This window comes from Rattus rattus, chromosome 10 (assembly GCF_011064425.1).
Source record: "Rattus rattus isolate New Zealand chromosome 10, Rrattus_CSIRO_v1, whole genome shotgun sequence".
In the NCBI taxonomy this organism is placed as follows: domain Eukaryota; kingdom Metazoa; phylum Chordata; class Mammalia; order Rodentia; family Muridae; genus Rattus; species Rattus rattus.
The window spans coordinates 32323651-32342734 of record NC_046163.1 but is presented as its reverse complement, the minus strand read 5'-3'; the positions used below and the strand labels follow the sequence as shown (position 1 = coordinate 32342734).

Sequence of the window (19084 nt, the reverse complement as noted above, 5' to 3'; positions counted from 1 at the left end):
GAAGATTTAGGGGTTATTATAAAGAAGAGTTTTTTAAAAGCTAATTGAAAACTATTGCTTTGGTATATCTCATCTAATATAAAAGTTAAAAAGATGAGAAGAAATAACTTTGTGGTTGTTGAGGTCATAATCTAAATTTCTTGTTTAATTATGTGAACAACTGAACTGTTTATTGTACGCCTCAGATGTGTTAATTTCTGCACAGTTAATGATCAATACATATTACATAGGTCCCACTTGAATGAAAAGAGAATCTGGATTTTAGAAAGATAACTAAGCACTTGTGTTTTTCTTTAATTGTATAAGATGATGATTCCTGAACTTAAAAAGTAGGTTTGTTTTTCTCCATTCTTGGATATTTTTTTCCCTGAAATACCTGAAAACTAGTATCTCAAGTTTTGAGTAAGCAGATATTTAGGATCCTGACTTTAGATTGAGACAGCATGCACACTGATGTGTATTTGTTTGGGTGAATGTCTAGTAATCACCATGCTGGTGCTAGATAGTTGAACAGTTGAACATACAAGGCTGAATGGATCAAACTTTCTTTAGCAGAAACACTTGTAAACAAATGATTTGTTTGTACAGTGCTGCAGCGAAACTGCGTGCACACACTACTGGGCAAACTGGCCAGACCATACTTTCCTCACAGGAGTTACTCAGTTTTAAAATCCAAGAAAGAGTTGCCCAGATGAGAAAAATGGGAGTATATTTCACGTTCTCTCTCTCTCTCTCTCTCTCTCTCTCTCTCTCTCTCTCTCTCTGTGTGTGTGTGTGTGTGTGTTTGTTTGTTTTGGGAGGCACAAATACAGATGCAGATGCTGAGAGGCAGAAAGCAAGAAACCCGTAGTCACAGAGTTTCACTGGATCAGAGTCACAGCCTTACCACGTGACTTGCCATGTCAAGGAAGTTGGAAATGCTTTATCTCATTCTTTCCCATGAATATATGTTTTGAAAGTACAGCAACAAAGCCCCCTCCTGCATGCTTGACATTTCCGTTAAGACATACTTTAATGCTAAACATAAAGAACTGTGTGTTCTATTTTAAAATTTATTGGTATGAGTTTCTAGCTTCACGCTCCTAATTTGTAGAAAAAAAGATATTTGCATTTTTTGACTGTTTGGGAGTTGTGATTAACTATAAATGATAACAACAAATGCAGTAATGGCTAACTTTACTTTCAGTGCTCACAGTACTGATGACTTCCATTATTCTTCATCCTCAGAGCATCTAAGTCAGGTGGCTTATTTAATTACGTCCGTCTTCTAAGTAAACTGGGGTGTACAGCAGTGGTTCACTTTGTTACATGGCTAACAAATACCAGAGCTTAAGTTGAACCCGGGCAATCTGAGTAAGAAGATCCTTAGTGTCTCTTCTTAAACCCCATTCTGTGAGGTCACATGTATAGAGCACTTAATGTTAGCACATAAGAACTGTAAATGTAAACCGTGATCAATAGCTTATAATTAGCTCATCTTTACCTACATCATTTGAGTTACTACCTCAGGAAACTGCTGTTTTACCTGTGGCTTCTGTTCCAGCACATCACCTGTAATAGTAGCACATGATGATTCTGGAACCATGCTTGTAACCACTACCTTCTATTACCTGCTTCTTTGTCAATGTGTTTATACATTCTATATTAAATCTCTAGCAAGGATTTCCACCTGTCTTGTCAATGTATGTATATTCTGTCCTTAATCCAGTGTCCTGCTCATAAAAATGACCAAATACTGTTCAGTGACTTGAGTGAAACCTAAAAACCTGGCCTCTGCTGACTCTAGAATTTAAACATTGTTTATGCTACCTGTACCTGTGCTTTTGCGTGATTTTCTGTTGGTTAAGAATCCATCTCTGTGGTGTTCTACCTTGGCAGACTCACCCTGCAGATTGCTGCTGGGAAGGCAACTGGTGTCTAATCCTGAAGAGATCACTCAGCTTTATTAGCACTTGAGGGCAACATACAGGATCTAAAACCATAATCTTTTAGAAATATACACAAAACATTTAAAGGCGTTTATAAAAAAAAAAAAAAAAAAAAAAAAACCTTTGCTATTAGTCTTTTGCTTTTTGTATTAAGTCATTTCAAATAAATTTTTGAAAGTTTTTCCCCAAGGGCATTCTCTATTTTTGTGTTAACTCATATTTTCCTCCTCTCCTCTGTCTAGAGTGTCTTAAACCATTCTACCTTGTGAAAAATTGGATGCTCTTACAGATAGTCATTGTGGGAGAAAACGTTTCATTTAAGTCCCAGATGAGGACCGAAAACTTGAAATCAGAGGAGCATCTGAAATCAAGTAATATTAGGTAGGATAAAAATTACAAGGGATTTCTGCACTGTTATTAATTTCCAGGATGTAATGTTAAGTTTCTCATTCTGTGGACATTGAGGGAAGAATGCACGGTGACTTCTTGAAAGGGGGGAGGGATGCTAAAGACTCTATTTTTACTGTTATGTGGCTTTATGAGAAATTATCTAGGTTTACTTTGACATTAGCATGTATGTCTTATGGGTCAAAGAAACTTTTTTTTAAATGCACTTAAAATACATTTCAGGAATTTGTATATTTAAAGTTCCTGGGTATTTACAAGCCTTTGGATAATTTTTGTCTTTTTCATATATATTGTTTTCCTTTATTTATGTATATGGCTGTTTTGCTTGTGTGTATGTGTGTGTACTCTAAGCATGTAGTATGCAGTCTAGAATAGGGTGTTGGATCCCCTGGGACTGGAGTTAGAAAAGGTCGTGAGCCACCATGTCATTGCTGAGATAGGAAGAGTAGCCAGTGCTCCTAACTGCTGAGCCCAACCTTTCCAGCTTCCTGAGATTCATCTTATAAATTATCCTTGAGTTAGAGAACATTTCTATTATATATCTAATGATTTATTTAAGTGTTCTGGGTTCTCTATGTCAGTATAGATGGAATTAAATGTCTCAAAGATCCCTGTAGAGTTTTGTGATAATTTATTACAGAATATATTATATACAGATAATACAAATAATTCGGATAATGTATACAATACATCTCTGTGATACATTGTAACTCTTGCTCTAGCATCTTAATAATGACATAGCATGTTTGATTAATATTAGAAATATGGTTTCAGAACTGATGGTTGTCCCTGTAAGTTGGTACTATGATTGATGGTGATAATTGAAGCTACTCCTTTTTTTCTTCCAGAAAACCTGCTTTATTTTTATAATGCTTATTGCGCTGGTTCTAGAATTTCGTTGCCTTCTTACTTTCCAATCCTGTGATAATGGGATATTTCATCACTCTCTTCCTGTTTCCTCATCAACAAAATGTGCATATTACTATTTAACTGATGGAATGACTGAAATTTAAAGTTGTTTGCTTGTTTGCAGTGTTGGGGGTCAAAAATGGAGTCGTAGTGTTCTGCTGTTCTATGTCCCTACCCCTGTTTTTGTTTCGTTTTGCTTTTAGACAAGAGTCTTATTGTGCAGACAGGGTTAGCCTTGAACTTCTGTGTTGCCCAGGAATGATCCCATACTTTTTGAGTCTTGCTTCCTCTTTCTTGGGTCCGCTGGTATGTTGCAGGCATATAACTCTATGCCAAGTGAAATGTAAAGACTTTTTAATAGATGAAACATGACAAGACGACCTAGCAAATAATACATTATCAAATAATATTCTTAGGCTATTAATTTTTTTCTTTTTTTTCGGAGCTGGGGACCAAACCCAGGGCCTTGCGCTTGCTAGGCAAGCACTCTACCACTGAGCTAAATCCCCAACCCCAGGCTATTAATTTTTAACTGATGGGTTTACACCCTATTATCAGCATGGTATTTCAGTCACTTGTCATTTGCTTCATATGTTACTGGGTCTCAAGTTTTTAAATGTTACTGTGAACATGTTTAGAGAGAAATGTTAATCTAACATCTAGACCCAGTTTTGCAATTTCTCTTGTGTGTGTCATCAATGTTATTTTCTACTCATGCTAAAAATATAGTAGTTTTATCTTCTGTTCTTGAGAACATAGTTTTATGGCATCTAAATAGATTGTTTATTCTTTAGAATTACGTGGAGGTAGAGAGAGAACTGGAGCTCATAACTGCCACTTTGAACTGTTGTCTTTGTCTGTGCTCTTGGAAGCAGAAGGAAGGGACACCTAATTTACAGTTAGAATCCAGATCAGCAATTAGTTTGGTAGCCACAGATTGTCCTTTGAGAGGCCACTTACAGCCTTTGTCATAGTTTTTCCTCAAGACAACAATCACCCCAAATGCCTGCCTGTATGCACTGCAGCTTTCTGAACTGCCTCCTGTCCAAGCTAATTACCTGAAGTGATTCTAGTCTTTGCTCTGTATTGTGTCTCCTTCTCCCCCTTCCTGGTATCTTTGGAGAGTTCTTGGAAAGGAGTATTTCTACTTAGCAGTATCTTCCTTTCCAGTTTTGACATTTAATCCATGCTTCATGCATTTGGGATCATGGTTTGTATGTGCCCTGTATGCACTCAGTGTCCACAGATACAAAGTAACATAACCATGCAGTTACACTATTACTTTCAAATCAATATTGATTTCCTATTACAGAACTGAACTTAAACTCTTGAACACATCATGCAAGTCTTCTCATGATCTCCTGCCTTCCTTGCTTCTCCAACTTCATTTGTAGCTTTTGACTTTGCATTTTATCTGTTTTACTTAGTTTTGTCTTTTGCTCTTATCCTTGAAATTCCCAGATCAGAATGGCCCTTAACAAACTTTATACACATACTCAAAGAACATAGGTCATGGAGTGAATGTATGGTATGGAGTAGTGGTTCTCAACCTTCCAAATGCTGCAATCCTTTTAATACAGCCCCTCACATTGTGGTGACCCCCTCCCCACCATACAATAATTCTGTTGCTACTTTATAACTATAATTTTGCTATTGTTATGAGTCATAATGAAAATATCTGATACGCAGGATATCTGATGTGTCCCTGATCTGTTTGATGCCCGTAGGGCTGTGAACACTTAATTAGATAGAACTTTGACGTGTGCAGAGGTTTTCTACACTGAGAAGCAAACTCATGTTAACCTGAACTGAGAAAACCCCTAGTAACAGCATCTGCCTCTAGAGTCTCTTCTGAGTGACCTTCAGCAGGACAACAGTAGCATTTATTATTTTGCAGGTTATTAGGAAAAAGTATTTAGAAAACTTGCTGTCTAGAGAGCTTTCCATTTTTGTGTTTTCTGTGTGTTCATAAGTACATACCTCACAGTCTTTGCACAATTAATTACTATTTGGTTTGTATATTTTGTTTTGATAACTGAGTTTAGAATGACTTGATTTTGTTAAAACAGGGAAAGTGAGTCAAAAGTTCAAATAGAAAAAAAAAAAAAACCTATGTTCCAGTACTATAGGCTGTTACTGTCATATGTTCGAGTCTTATTTTCTTACACTCAGAGCTTAGCTGTAGTTGGTTAGGAACTATACTCTGAAGCCAGACTGATGAATTCAAGAACTACTTCAAACCCTGTGATCATGGGCTTCTTACTTAATCTCTATATACTTATGTTTTCTTCAAGTGCAAAGTGGAGACGGTAGTAGTGTTGCAGTAAAATAAATTAAAATAATGTTATCCCACACTAGGTCTGGCACCCTATGACATCTGTTTGATATTTTCATCTCAGACAGCAAAGCATCTGCTTAGCTTCATCCCATATCACACTGCCGATGGCTACTCTCTGAGCCTAGCAACAATCTTCTCTCTACTTAGTTCCCAAGGCAGGTTGTCACCATGCCAGACATATACACCCCAATTCTGTGACAGCCCAGTGTCTCTAGCCACCACACTCTCTTGAATTCAATTAAATTGCCACATGAAAGAACACACAACACAATAACCTCTGATCCAATTGATAAGATATAATTGCCCACCTAGACATACAAAGCCCTGTACACATCCATCCCTTAAGAATATTTATAACAACCTGTAAATGTGCAGAGAGGAATCTTAACAAACAAACATCTGCCTCCATGTTCTCTCGACTGCTTCTCCTTCCTCGCTCTAGTCTCCTCCTCCTCTCTAAAACTTTTCTCCTGCCCATCTTTCCTTCTCGTCCAAGACAGGCCTTGTTCTATCTTGTACCTGCCTTCACATGCATAATGACATCGTCCTACATAATAGCACATAGTTTTTGTTAAAAGTTATTTAGACAAGGCCTTAGAACAGTATCTAGCTAGCAATGGTGTGACAGTATTGTGCCAGCTTTTGAAGTGGCTAGTGTTTAGAATATATTAAATATATTTATAGACCTCGATTCTATTTTGTGAATTGTTCCAGGTTGTAGCTCTCAATATATTTATTATCATTGATTCAGCTTGTTTTCAGCCCATTAACTTCATTTTTTTCTTTTTCATTGATTAATAGACATAGTTTATTTCTCTTAATAACTAAGAGCTACTAGGTATGGAGGAACACCTGTAGCCCCAGCACTTGGGGAGACTAAGGCAAGATGGCCATGGGATTCAAAGCCAGCTGGTGATGCATAACAAAATAAACAAAGAGCCCAAAGACAGTGTATACAGTAGTAATTTGAAAATTTTATATCTTATAGCCATATTTCATTGTGCTGTTTTATTACTATGAATATGGCGATTTGATTTTTGGATTCTTGGTATATTCATTCCTTTCACTAAATCCTTCAGCCTAAAGGAAGAACAGACAAATAGAAACTTTGCCATTGCTCACATTTTCTGCTGAGAGAGGACACCCCTCTTCTGGTCTCTGCTGGCTCCAGGCACAACAGTAGTGCACAGCCATGTACTGTGTTAGGTCGGGTTTCTGTTGTTGAGATAAACACTATGACCAAAAGCAACGTGGGGAGGAAAGGGTTTTTTCATTTAGACTTTGCAGTAATAGTCTATCATAAAGGGAAGTCAGGGCAGGAGCCTGGCAGGAACTGCTTATTGGCTTACCTGCTTACCTGGCTCACTTACCTAACTCAGGACCACTTGACCAGGGGTAGCACCTCCCCCATTGAGCTCGCCACACACACACACACACACACACACCCATCAATAATAGATCCAGTGCCCCGCAGGCTTTTCCACAAGCTAGTCTGTTGAGGGAATTTTCTCAATTGAGGCTTCTCAAATGACTCTAGCTTTTTGTGTCAAGTTGACAAAAATTAGGACACAGGTAGAACACATGTACACATGAAAAATAATTTTTTAAAAATTTATAGTTGCTATGAAATAATTATATAAATAGTGCTTTCTGTCAAACGTTTAATACTTTAATATTATAGCTTTTTGTCAGTTTAGTTCTTTGAAATGGAATCTCAAGTTGTAATAATCTTTTTATGTTACTTGACACATAGTCACACACATAGGGTGATGTTGAGTGCACTTAATCATTGACTAATGATGCTGTCTCAGGATATTTGGCATATTCTTCACCCCATGTATTTATCACTTCTTTGTGGGGACAGCATTAAAACTCTACTTCTAGCTGTTAAGATTAGACAGTCAAGCATGTTGTTAGCCATAATCATTTTCCTATGCAAGAGAATACCAGAACCTGTGGGAGAGCATGTTTTAGAGTTCCCGCTAAGCATTATGCTAGTTGAAAGGGATTCTAATGGTATGTATTTTTAAAGGCTGTGATACCTGCTTACTAAAGGAACTTTGGGAGCTTATGAATTTCCTTACGCCAGCCAGCTGGGTTTCCCAAGGATGTACAGTGCTCAGACAAAAGCTTGAGTGGTTTCTGGCCAGTAAAAGTGGAGGTGGTATTCTTAGCCCAGGGACTCTCATTTTCAGAAGTACAGTGACAAACCAACAAGATGATGGAGAGGAGTGGTGACAGTTCAGAACTTGTAACTAAAAGTTTTGTAGTGAAAAATCACTAAATGTTTTTGTTCAGGTGGATAGTAAGATCAAGCATGCATTCAGAAATATCTTGCAGTTCAGATGAGGGGTGGCTGTAACACAGGTGGACGGCTAAGGATGTAAAGCAGTAAGAAAGTTCAGTAAGTACTTCCAGAGGACAGCATTTCTCTGGAATCGGTAAATGTTGAAACTTAGGAAGAAGGCTGGCATAAAGGACTTCTGTGGGAGGGCGGAAAGCCATGATAAAACTGACAAGAGGAAAAAACATGGAAGAGAATGGAGTGTGGTGTTAAGAATGAGCCATGAGGTCAGTCTAGTACCTAACCAATAACATAATTCTTGAATTTCAGAGCGGGGAAAATGGGTTTTAAAAAGCGTTTGGGAAACTTAAATATGTTTGAATGCCAAAGAGATAGAAAGGCCCAGTAGCAAGGGAACTTTAAAGATTGTCAAAGAGGAGAGAATAATCAAGTCATGGGGAAATGCTAGAAGGAGCTGCCCATTGAGTGAACTTTGATCTCATAAGGAGAGCACTGTGTAAGTGCAGTGCATGCCCAGTCATGGGGTTGCTTTCCCAGAGCAGGGCTATGTAACTGTGGTTTGCCAGTAAGAAAGAGACAGGAATAGGAATAGCAGCTAGAGAAGAGTGAATATTTGAACTCTTTATGGTAACCAGTAAGTTGAAAACAAACTACTCTTCAAGGCAGTGGGGGACGGGGCTTGAAATATGTTTTTACTCAGATTTGGAGGACAAGAAATGAACTTTTGGGGAAGTTACCAGTTTAATGTATAAAGTAATTTTTAAGTTATATCACTTTGCCAATTGACCTTTTGCTACACTGGATGTTAAAGGGGGGCATAAATTTCCATACCCTGTTGCCTCATTGTAATGCATTGTTTAACTTGATGATTTAGTGTGTTTGTGTTAACTTTGGTTCTTTTTTTAACTCTTGTTCCTTTTTCTTATCTAGGCAGGCAGAAGTCCTGAAGGCTGAAATGACAGGTATTGGCTGTCTTATCTCTTACCACTTACTTTGTTCTATTAAGTTAATGGAAGAAAATTTCCTTTTTCACTTAAAATGAAGTACCAAACCCTGTGCTGGTTTCCAAGAGCAGTAACTTTGTTTTAAATATCTCTTGGTCTTATACTTGGGATTCTTCCTTAAATACTCTTAAGGAATTTAATGTAGTATATGCCTCTTCTCAGGAGTATATACTGCATGAGTATTTGAGTTGTTATTAATGTGTATGATCATTTAATTTTTATGAACCTTTTACTAGTAATTTAAATTATAAAATAATTCATACTCAATATAACTAAAAATGTGGTATTTGGTTACTATTTTCAAAGGAAAATGCTCCTTTCAATTTATAGTGACTCAAACCTGAGTAGTAGGTAAACCTTCAGGAAAAATGTTGATAGAAAAATTGCACTGAAAGGATAACAGTGAGCTCCCTTTTCTTACACATGTTTTCTGCTCTGAGTAATATCTAGAGTCTTTGAGAAGAATTGTGTACTCAGATGCTGAAATGAACAGGTAGTTCAAAACTGGTGATCAGCATGTCCTTCATAACAGCATGTGTTATCCTAACCTAGCAGATAATTTGATAGGAGATAGTATCTTAATTTTGGAGGAATGTAATTGTATGTTTAACTTATGAATTCAGCTACTATTGATTGATAACCAGAATTCTGGCCAAGATTTATAATTGAAGAGAGCATATACTAGCTACTATGGAGGTGGTGTTTCAGCTTTGACAGTTACAGACTAGTGTCCCTGAGGAACCTGAGTATTATAAGGAACAAAAGAGGAAGAAAGCTTACAGTGCATTCATTATTGTCCTTCCTGTTAACACATTTGTGGTCATCGTCTACCTTCTGTGATGCTGCTTTGGCATTATACTCTTGAATTGGCATTGAAAGTGCCAATCTGTAGAACAGCCTCAAGCTGCATAGAAAGGCCATTTCCTTTTTCCAGAGTATTTATTTACTCATTAGAATGACTTCTGCAGTCCCCTAGAGCCCTGTGTAGTGGCACACACCCGTAATCTTAGCTCATGGGAAGTCGAGGTGGGAAGAACACAAGCTCAAGGCTAGTGTGAGCTCACAGAGAGTTCCAGGCTAGCCTCAGCTATACAGGGGGCTTCCTGTCTCCAACTAAACGAAGAAAAACCACTTTATCAGACCCAAATCTGACTAGCCAACAAACCTATCAACTCTAATATACCAGACATTCTCTTGCGGAGTAGGATGATGGTGGCGTACAGGTACTAATGACCAACATAAAGGGGAGCAGGAATTGTGACATCAGATAGCAGCAACAAACTCCTAGATGACACTGAATTAACTGGATATTGGAAATTTATAATTGATAAGCTTATTAAGTAATTCTGCTGAGGCACCTTACTGTCAGCATTTGGATCGATCATCCTATAGGACTTTGGAAAATGCAGCACCAGTTCACAAATACATAGTCAGAGCCTAACTCCCTAATTCTCCCCTATACACAGTTACCCTTCTGGCATTTTGAGCATTTTAATCCCAGGCCCCTGCCTTTTTCCGCATTAAATGGCTGTCATATGCACTGATTACAGAAGGGACCTTCAATAGCCATGTCCCATTTGTGGGAATAATTCTCATTGCCTTAGTAGGATATCGTGCAGGAATAATCCAGGCATCTGTTGGATGGTGAGCGGATAGAGAAAAATTGGTGAGGATCCTTGTAGGAGTGATTCAGAATAAAAAGAGGATTTGGATAGAAATAGAATTATTAAGGGTAAAGGACATAATATAAATCCATTATTTCAAATGGAGTGCCTTAACTATCTGATGTATGACCTGCTGTGACATGAATAGACAGAAATCCAAATAAAAGCAAAGATTGAATTATTTTTAATGTCTACTTTAATTTTCATAATATTCTTTTAAAGCTGAAAGATGAGGGTTAGAGAGACTGGGTCAGCACATAGGATTTCTTGCTGCATGAGCGTGGGAACTAGATTCCAGCAAACATGTAAAATCATTGTGGCCATGCCTGTAATGGGACTTCCTCACTGGCAGCCTCACTGAAAAACCTGAAGCTGCAGGCTCAGTGAGAGACCCTGCCTCAAAGGAGTGGTAAAAGGATAGCTGATGCCCTCCCTCCTCTCCTCTACTCACCCAGTCCATACACCCCACACACTCATGCATGCCTCCATGCACATGCGCACAGCTTAAAAGCACAGCTAAAAGATACAAATGTTTTAAATCAAAGTTAGTTGCTAACTGCAATGCAGGAAGTGAAAGCCGTCTGACATACAGTAACATGAACCCTGTACCGCAGTGGATGGGACGTGCTGAGATCAGTTTTGCTCTGGTGGGTTGAGAGAGGACATTGGTTTGGGTTCGGCTCGTGATTGAGGGACTTAACTATACAGTGATGTTTTGTTTGTTTTGTTGTGCAGATTCTAAGCTGGGTCCAGCTGAGGTCTGGACATCCAGGCAAGCTCTGCAGGACTTGTACCAGAAAATGCTGGTTACTGATCTGGAGTATGCTTTAGACAAGAAGGTAGAGCAGGACCTGTAAGTACTCTTGTTGGGACATTACTGCGCAGTCAGGAATCTCAAGATTCTGACACATGATTAGTTGATTGTTTCTAATTTCTAAAGAAATTCTAATGCTTGTGTCTTTTTAAAAACAAAACTTTTTTTTTTCTCCTTTTTATTTTTTTCGGAGCTGGGACGGAACCCAGGGCCTTGTGCTTGCTAGGCAAGCGCTCTACCACTGAGCTAAATCCCCAGCCCTAAAAACAAAACTTTTAACCATTAGTATTTTTTTCAGGTGTAGTCTTTGAAGGTAAGAGGAGTAATGTTTAGATCTGAATTTTACCAAGGCAGCTCTTAAAAACATTCTGGAATAAACAAATCTAAACATACATATGGTATCTCACATTCTAAGGATTTATCTATATTCTTGTATTTGAACTTAAAGATAAACTTTTCTTTGATCAGTGGGATTTTGCATTTGGTCTTAGTCCAAAGGCCAAGAAACAATGCTCAGTGTCAGTCCTGTTTCTTCAGTGGGAAGGTGTATTTGCATTGTAAGACAAGCTCATGTAATCAAATACATAACTATATCCTCCTTCACACTCCCCACAAAACTAAAGAGAGATTTTGTGTGTTTAGACTATTCCACTTGTTCTTTTCTACGAAGGATGAAATGGCAGATAACCAGATTCCCCAGTGAGTAAATAAAGGCCTTTTATAGAAGATCTTGCCTTATCAAATAAAACGGGGAGTTAGCTTGATGGAAATGTAAACATCAACTAACAACATCTCTGTCCAAGACATGTTATAAGACTCAACAGTCCAAGTTGTGGTGAATTTGGTAGGGTCCCCCCCCCCTGCCCCCGTGTTTTTGTGACCTGCGTATTTATAAAAATCTAGTAGTTTACCTAACTAACTAATCAAAACTCATGTCTGTAATATTTGAGTCCATGATGAGAAAGGATCACCAGTTTCCAGGGAGTATGACAAATGTTCTAAACTATTTTCAGAACCCTCAGGCTCTAGAACCTCAACTTTGATGCTGACATTCAGTGCTGTATTTCACTAAAATTGAATTTAAGCTGATAATATTGTAATATAATAAGCTGATAGTATAATGTAATTCAGCATTTGTTGTTAAAGTAACCAAAATTGAAATATGGTTTCTATTTTATGCTATAAAGAATTAAGCCTTAACCTATAAGATAAATGCACAAAATCATTAAAGAGAAATGGGAATGAATGATGTAACTTATTAGCTTTGGAAGGTGTGTGTGTGTGTTTGTGTGTGTGACACTTGACTGAGGGTATAATTATTGTTGGCCCAGTGAGTTAAAATTGGTAATAGTTTATTCAGATTTTTATACTGGGATTCTTAAGTAGATCTTACTGTAATAGCTCTAAAAGTTCAGCGTTAGACCACAGCCTGCTTACTGGAGCATCTGGTAAGTGTCTGCTAAAGTCAGTTGCATTATACTGCATGTCTGGTTTTGTTCAAAGAACAGCATGAGGTGATTTAAATAAATAACTTTAATGCTGGCTTACTGTTGAATGTGGTATAATATAACAGATAGTTCTTTCCTGTTCTCAGGGGGCCAGTGTCTGCCCACTGAGTTACTACTGTAGCAAATAGAATTACATTTTGTTTTCAGCTGGAATCATGCCTTTAAGAATCAGATCACAACACTACAAGGCCAAGCCAAGAATCGAGCAAACCCAAATCGGAGTGAAGTCCAGGCAAACCTTTCTCTGTTCCTAGAGGCAGCTAGCGGCTTCTATACTCAGGTGAGTTCTAATTCATGTATGAATTCTTGTAGCTTTAATGGTACTCTGTACACATCTTTTGTACATTCACTTTATATGACTATTATATGAGATATTTGAAAGTTAATCACATAATCTCACATACTAGAGATGTCTGAAATGATTCATACATAATACATTTTTTTTTAAAGATACAGACTTAAGTTTGGGAGTGTAGTATGAGTTCTTGGGTTTAAACAGTATTGCCAAAGAGGGAGGAAGGGAGAGAAAGATACATGCTTAGGATGGAGGTTTAATTCTGAATAAAACCGGTGTGATAAGAGCCAAGCCCCGTGAAACATGAGGTATTTGTGTAGTCGGACCCGATGCACTCACCAAAGCAGTAGCTGTGTCGTGCAGGTGCAGGTGCAGGTGCAGGTGCTGGTGCTGAAGCGTCAACTGAGCTTTCCTAGCATTAGCTACACAGAGAAATTATTTTAAGCTACCTAAGAGACCGAGGGTTTCTTTATTCAGTTTGAAAAATAAGCTATATTATCTTCACATACTTATTTTTCCTTAGTCGTATCCTGGTGCAATCTACAAATAAATGTTCATAGAATTTTTTTAAAGCATAATTCCTTGGGAAAATTGCTGTTTCGGGCTGGAGAGATGGCTTAGCAGTTGACAGCATTTATTGCTCTTGTAGAGGACTGGAACTCTATATAGCAACTCTAGGATGTCTGTAATTCCCCTTTAGAGAATCTAATGCCGCCTTCTGACTTCCATGGGCTTTTATACACATAGTGTGTATGTGGGGGAGGAGGATTAATTAGTATTTTTTATTGCTACTTCACCTACCTATAATTAAATGAATAATAGAAAATTTAAAAATAGATTTAATGTATTGGGGGTATGCCATGGAAGTCAGAACAACTTGTGGGTACCAATTCACTCTATCACATAGACTCTGAGGATCAAGCTCTGCCCTTTCCACACTGAGCCATCTCATCAGCCCTTGTAATCATTTTTTAAGGACTACGTACTGAAGAAACCCCTGGTCAGTTCCCCCTGTGTTGCTTGCCCCTACCTATACATTGGCTTTATTTTAGTCTAACCATTTCTTTGAAGAAAAAGAAAAGAATGTTTGTATTGGAAGATATTAAATAACTATCATATTAAATAAGTTACTAATGGTAGTAACTTTATTTAGTAACAAATGCCTTTAATCCCAGCATGCAGAGACAGATGTGGGCATATTTTTATGAATGTGAGGCCAGATTGGTGTATATAACAAGTTCCAGGCCAGCCAGGGGTTCATAGGAAGACACTGTCTCCTTCTATAAAAGAAGGAAAAAAAGGGAAGAAAAAATTCTACTGCAGATTTTTACCAAAAAATCTCAAGTACTATTTTATTCTCAAAATTCATTTTCAAATTTATGCCAGTTTTAGTTGATGCTTGTGGAAAGGGATTGATGCTGAGCTGAATAAATAATTGAAAAGTGAGATAAAGAAAACAAAGCACATACCGGGCCAGCAAGGTGGCTCAAAGTTAAAAATATACCCACCTGAATCTTGTAGTGGGATGGGAGACTTGACTCTCTAAACCCGTTGACCTACACATAGGCATGCGAGAGCACGCACACAAAGATAAAATTTAAAGCAGGAACAGGAGAGATGACTCAGTGGTTAAGAGCATTGGCCTGCTCTTCCAGAGAACCCCAGATTCATTCCCAGAATCCTCATGCCAGCTCAAAACTGTAACTTCAATTCCAGGAAATTTATGGCACATGGACTTACATGCAGGTAAAGTACCTATACACATATAAAATAATCAAATTTAAAGGATAAAATGAAAGTAAAGCATCTAGTAAGGGCTTGTTCATTTTGTAGATAACTGTCAGAAAACCTGGTACTTTTTTGCTTCACAGTTTTATTTTGTTTTTGTTTTATTTACTGCTAAAACTTTTACCTTTGCTAAGTAAGTGCTGTGCCACTGAACTGTATTGTAACAGCTTTCAAAGTGTTCATTTCTGGGGTGCTTTATTAGATGCTGAGACTATGAAGGGAGAGGATAAGCTCGGTGTGGTGGTTCATGCCTGCATAGAAACACTCAGGATAACTGCAGGTTAAAGTTCAAGACCAACCAACTAGTCTGCAGAGTTCCAGGATAGCCAGATCCTATCTCAGTGTGCCTCCCACCACCACCACCACCACCACCCCACCCCACCCCACCCCTACTTCCACCCCCAAATAACCATCCAGTTACTTTGGATATTGGAATTAAGAATAGAAAGTAAATAGTGTATTATAGTAAAGGAAAGAATTTGACATTCTGAAATGGAGTCAATAAGACTCACTCTGATGGATTGCGTTAGATTTACGCAATCAGAGTTAGGAAGAATCAAAGCTAGTAATTACAATACTAACAAATTGAATAGTTGTCCTGGGGAAAAATCAATGTGTCCATGATTAAGTCAATGAGACGAAATGCTTCTTACATGTAAGAGGCTCTGATAAATAGATCATTAAATATGGAGCCCAGATGAGAACAAACTTAGAGCAGTTACTATTATAATTGGAAAAAGTAAGGGATATGGCCAGATTGAAAGACATCCTTCCCCATCCCTACCTCCACCCCCAAAAAAGAAAAGTTCAGGAAGGTCAGAGGATAAGTGACATGCCTTGTTCTGTGCAGTTAGGTCAGAGAAGGGTTTGGGTTCTAGTTTTTGTTTGGGTTTTGGGGGACAGGGTTTCTCAGTGTAACAGCCCGGGTTGTTCTGAAACTCTCTCAGCAGAACAGGCTGGCTTCAACCTCAAAGACGTTCTTGCCTCTTCCTCCCAAATGATGGGACCAAAAGAGAAAAGCTAGATTTGGCAGTCATAGAAGTCATTGAAAAATGTAATGTGTACCATATTTCTTCCTTTTTAAAATTTTAAAACATTTTAGGTGGCACACAACTGTAATCTCAGCACTTGGGAGGCATGGGTAGGCAGATCTGTGTTCATTCTGTGTTACTGTTAGCAAATTTTTTTTCTTAATAATAAAATGATAGTTCCTCTCTAAGGTACAGTATTTTGGGTTGATAAAGTGTAGTTTGATTAGAGTGGTAGAGATCCAATTGTTGGAGGTTTTAAAAGCTTAATATGTGATTACCACAGTCAGATTTTTTTTTATAAACAGTTTTGACTTTTTTAATCACCTAAAACTTAGTACCTCAGGCACTACCAAATTCTTGGTCAAAGTGAAAGCACGTAACATTTCACGTAAAATGCTTTCATTTCCCATGAAGTCTCCGTTAAGTTTCTCTTCTATGATAAAACACCATGAACAAAGCAACTTAAAGAGAATGTTTATTTCACCCTGTAATTTGAAGTCCATTATCCACGGAAGTCGGGGCAGAAGAAACTTAAACAGTAACCCAAGGCAGGAGCTGAAGCCAAGGCCGTGGAGGGGTGCTGCTTACTGACTTGCTCTTCAAGGCCTGTTCAGCCTGCTTTCTTAAAAATCCCCAGAACCACTGTCCAGGACTGGCACCAACCCAATGGCCCAGGCCCTGCTACAACAATCAAGCTTGTAGTAAATTTTCTTGATTGAGGCTTCCTCTTTCCATATATATAGCTTGCATCAAGTTGACATAAACTAGACAGCATAGTACTAGTCCTTACTCTAAGAAAATGGGAGAAGAAAGCATTGTTACATTTCTGTGGAATGTAACAGGTGATAATTTGCTTCATAGTTAATTCTTCATTCTTGGCACAGGGGAGGAGCTGAGGAAAAGGGGACAGTAAGCACAGTTTTCCCTTGATGAGCAGGATCCCAGAACTGTCTAGTACTGTAGTGCTGACTGGCTATTGTTTGCCGTGTACTTGATAGAAGGCAGATATTTGGATGGGTCTAGTTGTTCATAAGACCAAGTGAGAAGAAAAAGAAAGGAGACTTTTGAATGCTCAGCTATATGGGGGAGGGGCTTTGACTAAAGGAAACCGAAAAGAATGCTTGGAAAAGCACTTAAGAGCTGATTAGCCCCAAGATCTGTAATTTTAAATGCAGTGTGGGCACCAATAAGATGATGGCAGTGTGGGCATCATTGTGTTTGGCTAGCTAACACAGCCATCTGATTGATGCTTTAGTAAGCCAGTGGTGAATTGGGGTAGAAGAAGAGTTGAATGGAAGTCAGATGGTAATGGGTGTAAGGAGTAACACAGATGAGGAAAATAGTGGACTCCTTTGAAGGAGTCTACTTGAGATGAGAGAAAGACATTAGAAGATTGTTGGAAAGACTCTAGGGTCAAGAAAGAATGTTTTGGTTTTGTGTTCTTGTTTGCTTTTATAGGAAACCTTGATACTGTTTAAACAGGAAAGATTTGGGGTAGGGTGTAACAGACAGGAGACAGAACAGAGTGGAATAACAGGCCTACACAGGAGGATTAGGTAACTCTGACCAGACGAAAGAGCCCCCTCACACCTCAGTGAAGAGTGATGAGTTGGTCCAGAACTTGAGAAAATGTCAAAACCTTGTCTTCCATGTTAGAAACATTTCAAACCAATATTTAATAATTGTTTTAAAGAGAAGTAGATACTTTCATGGCATTCCTTATTTTTATGTGCTTGCTGAATGTTTTTTAAAATGCTTTATTGAAAGTGCTTTGATTAATGAGATCATACCATCAAAGGTTACACTAATCTTCATACAGTTCTTATTGGAGTCTCAGCAGGCGATACTGAGACACATAATCTTGTATGTAAACTTACTGTTAGAACATTCTGACATTACTAAATTTCCTTAGTTACTAAATTTGCTTATGTTTTTTTCTTCAGTTATTACAGGAACTGTGTACGGTGTTTAATGTAGATTTGCCATGCCGTGTGAAGTCTTCCCAGTTGGGAATTATTAGCAATAAACAGACGCACACCAGCGCCATAGTGAAGCCACAGTCTAGCTCCTGTTCCTACATTTGCCAGCACTGCCTCGTCCACCTTGGAGACATTGGTGAGCCTATGGAAGGGACTAGTGACACACGCATCCTTTTCTTTGAGTAATCATAGGAGGAAACTTTAAATATGCATGTTTGGTTTAGATTAATATATAAAGAAGTTATAAAATTCGCTTTTAGGAATTTTTCTTCATGTTTTGAGATTGGCAGAGAATTTTGGAAAAAGAAATTCTCAAATTAAAATTTAAATTCTCTTCAGATTTGATCCAGGTATAGGCAAATGGTAAACACTAAAACTGTAGCCAAAGTTAAGTTATTAAAATAATACTGCATTTTCTGAATTAGAAAATTGTTCTCTTTTGGGATAAAGTTTATAAATTACTTGTTTTAAATCTAGTTTGTCTATTATTTCTTCCTACTGGTGCATTTTATATGCTGCTTCCTTTCAAAGGTTAAATTTGCATTTCCATTATATATTTTTTACCTTGGGGTTAATATAACTTATTTTTCTGTTCATTCCTTTAAGGTGACCTAAAAAGGTTATAAAATAAATTAACTATGGGATTATGTTTTGTCCTGAAATAACAAGGAATGAGGAACATTAGTATGTTTACATTAGTAGATTTTAGATTTCTTAATGCCATAAATGAGTGACACTTTGAGAGGTCACATCAGTTATCGGTGAGCTCTGCAAGGAGATGCAGTGTGGTAGGTTGGTTTTGTTTTAAATGTCTTCTTTGCACACACATAATTAATACTGCAGTAGATGGCAAGGCATTTTTCAAAAATCACTTTATAAGATATTGAAGAAATACTTAATTTTCAGATCATATTGTATAGTGGTTTTTTGTTTTGTTTTGTTTTTAAGTGCCATATAACTCACCCCTTCTTGTGGGCCGGCTCCAGGTCACCAGCATAGTCCATAGTGGGAGCTGGTGATGCATGACACTGGAGGACCTGAAAATGGGGGCTAGGTAAGCTTTAAAACTGGTTACTGCTGACTGTCCCAACTAGAGAAGGCCGGATGGACACT

The 19084-nt window shown here is 37.9% G+C and overlaps 1 protein-coding gene across 6 annotated transcripts in view; it reads left to right on the top strand.

Annotated features, from left to right (window-relative positions):
• Positions 1-19084, top strand: part of Smg7 (SMG7 nonsense mediated mRNA decay factor) — a 62785-nt gene that overhangs the window by 20102 nt on the left and 23599 nt on the right. For 4 of the 6 annotated variants that reach the window (XM_032915733.1, XM_032915735.1, XM_032915734.1 and 1 more), the window contains exons 2-6: positions 2171-2309; positions 8819-8850; positions 11292-11409; positions 13026-13158; positions 17936-18107. In XM_032915733.1, coding sequence (XP_032771624.1) covers positions 2206-2309; positions 8819-8850; positions 11292-11409; positions 13026-13158; positions 17936-18107 — 559 coding nt within the window. In that variant the 5' untranslated portion in view covers positions 2171-2205. The remainder of the gene's footprint in view (positions 1-2170; positions 2310-8818; positions 8851-11291; positions 11410-13025; positions 13159-17935; positions 18108-19084) is intronic. The other 2 variants (XM_032915736.1, XM_032915732.1) reach the window with 2 other exon arrangements.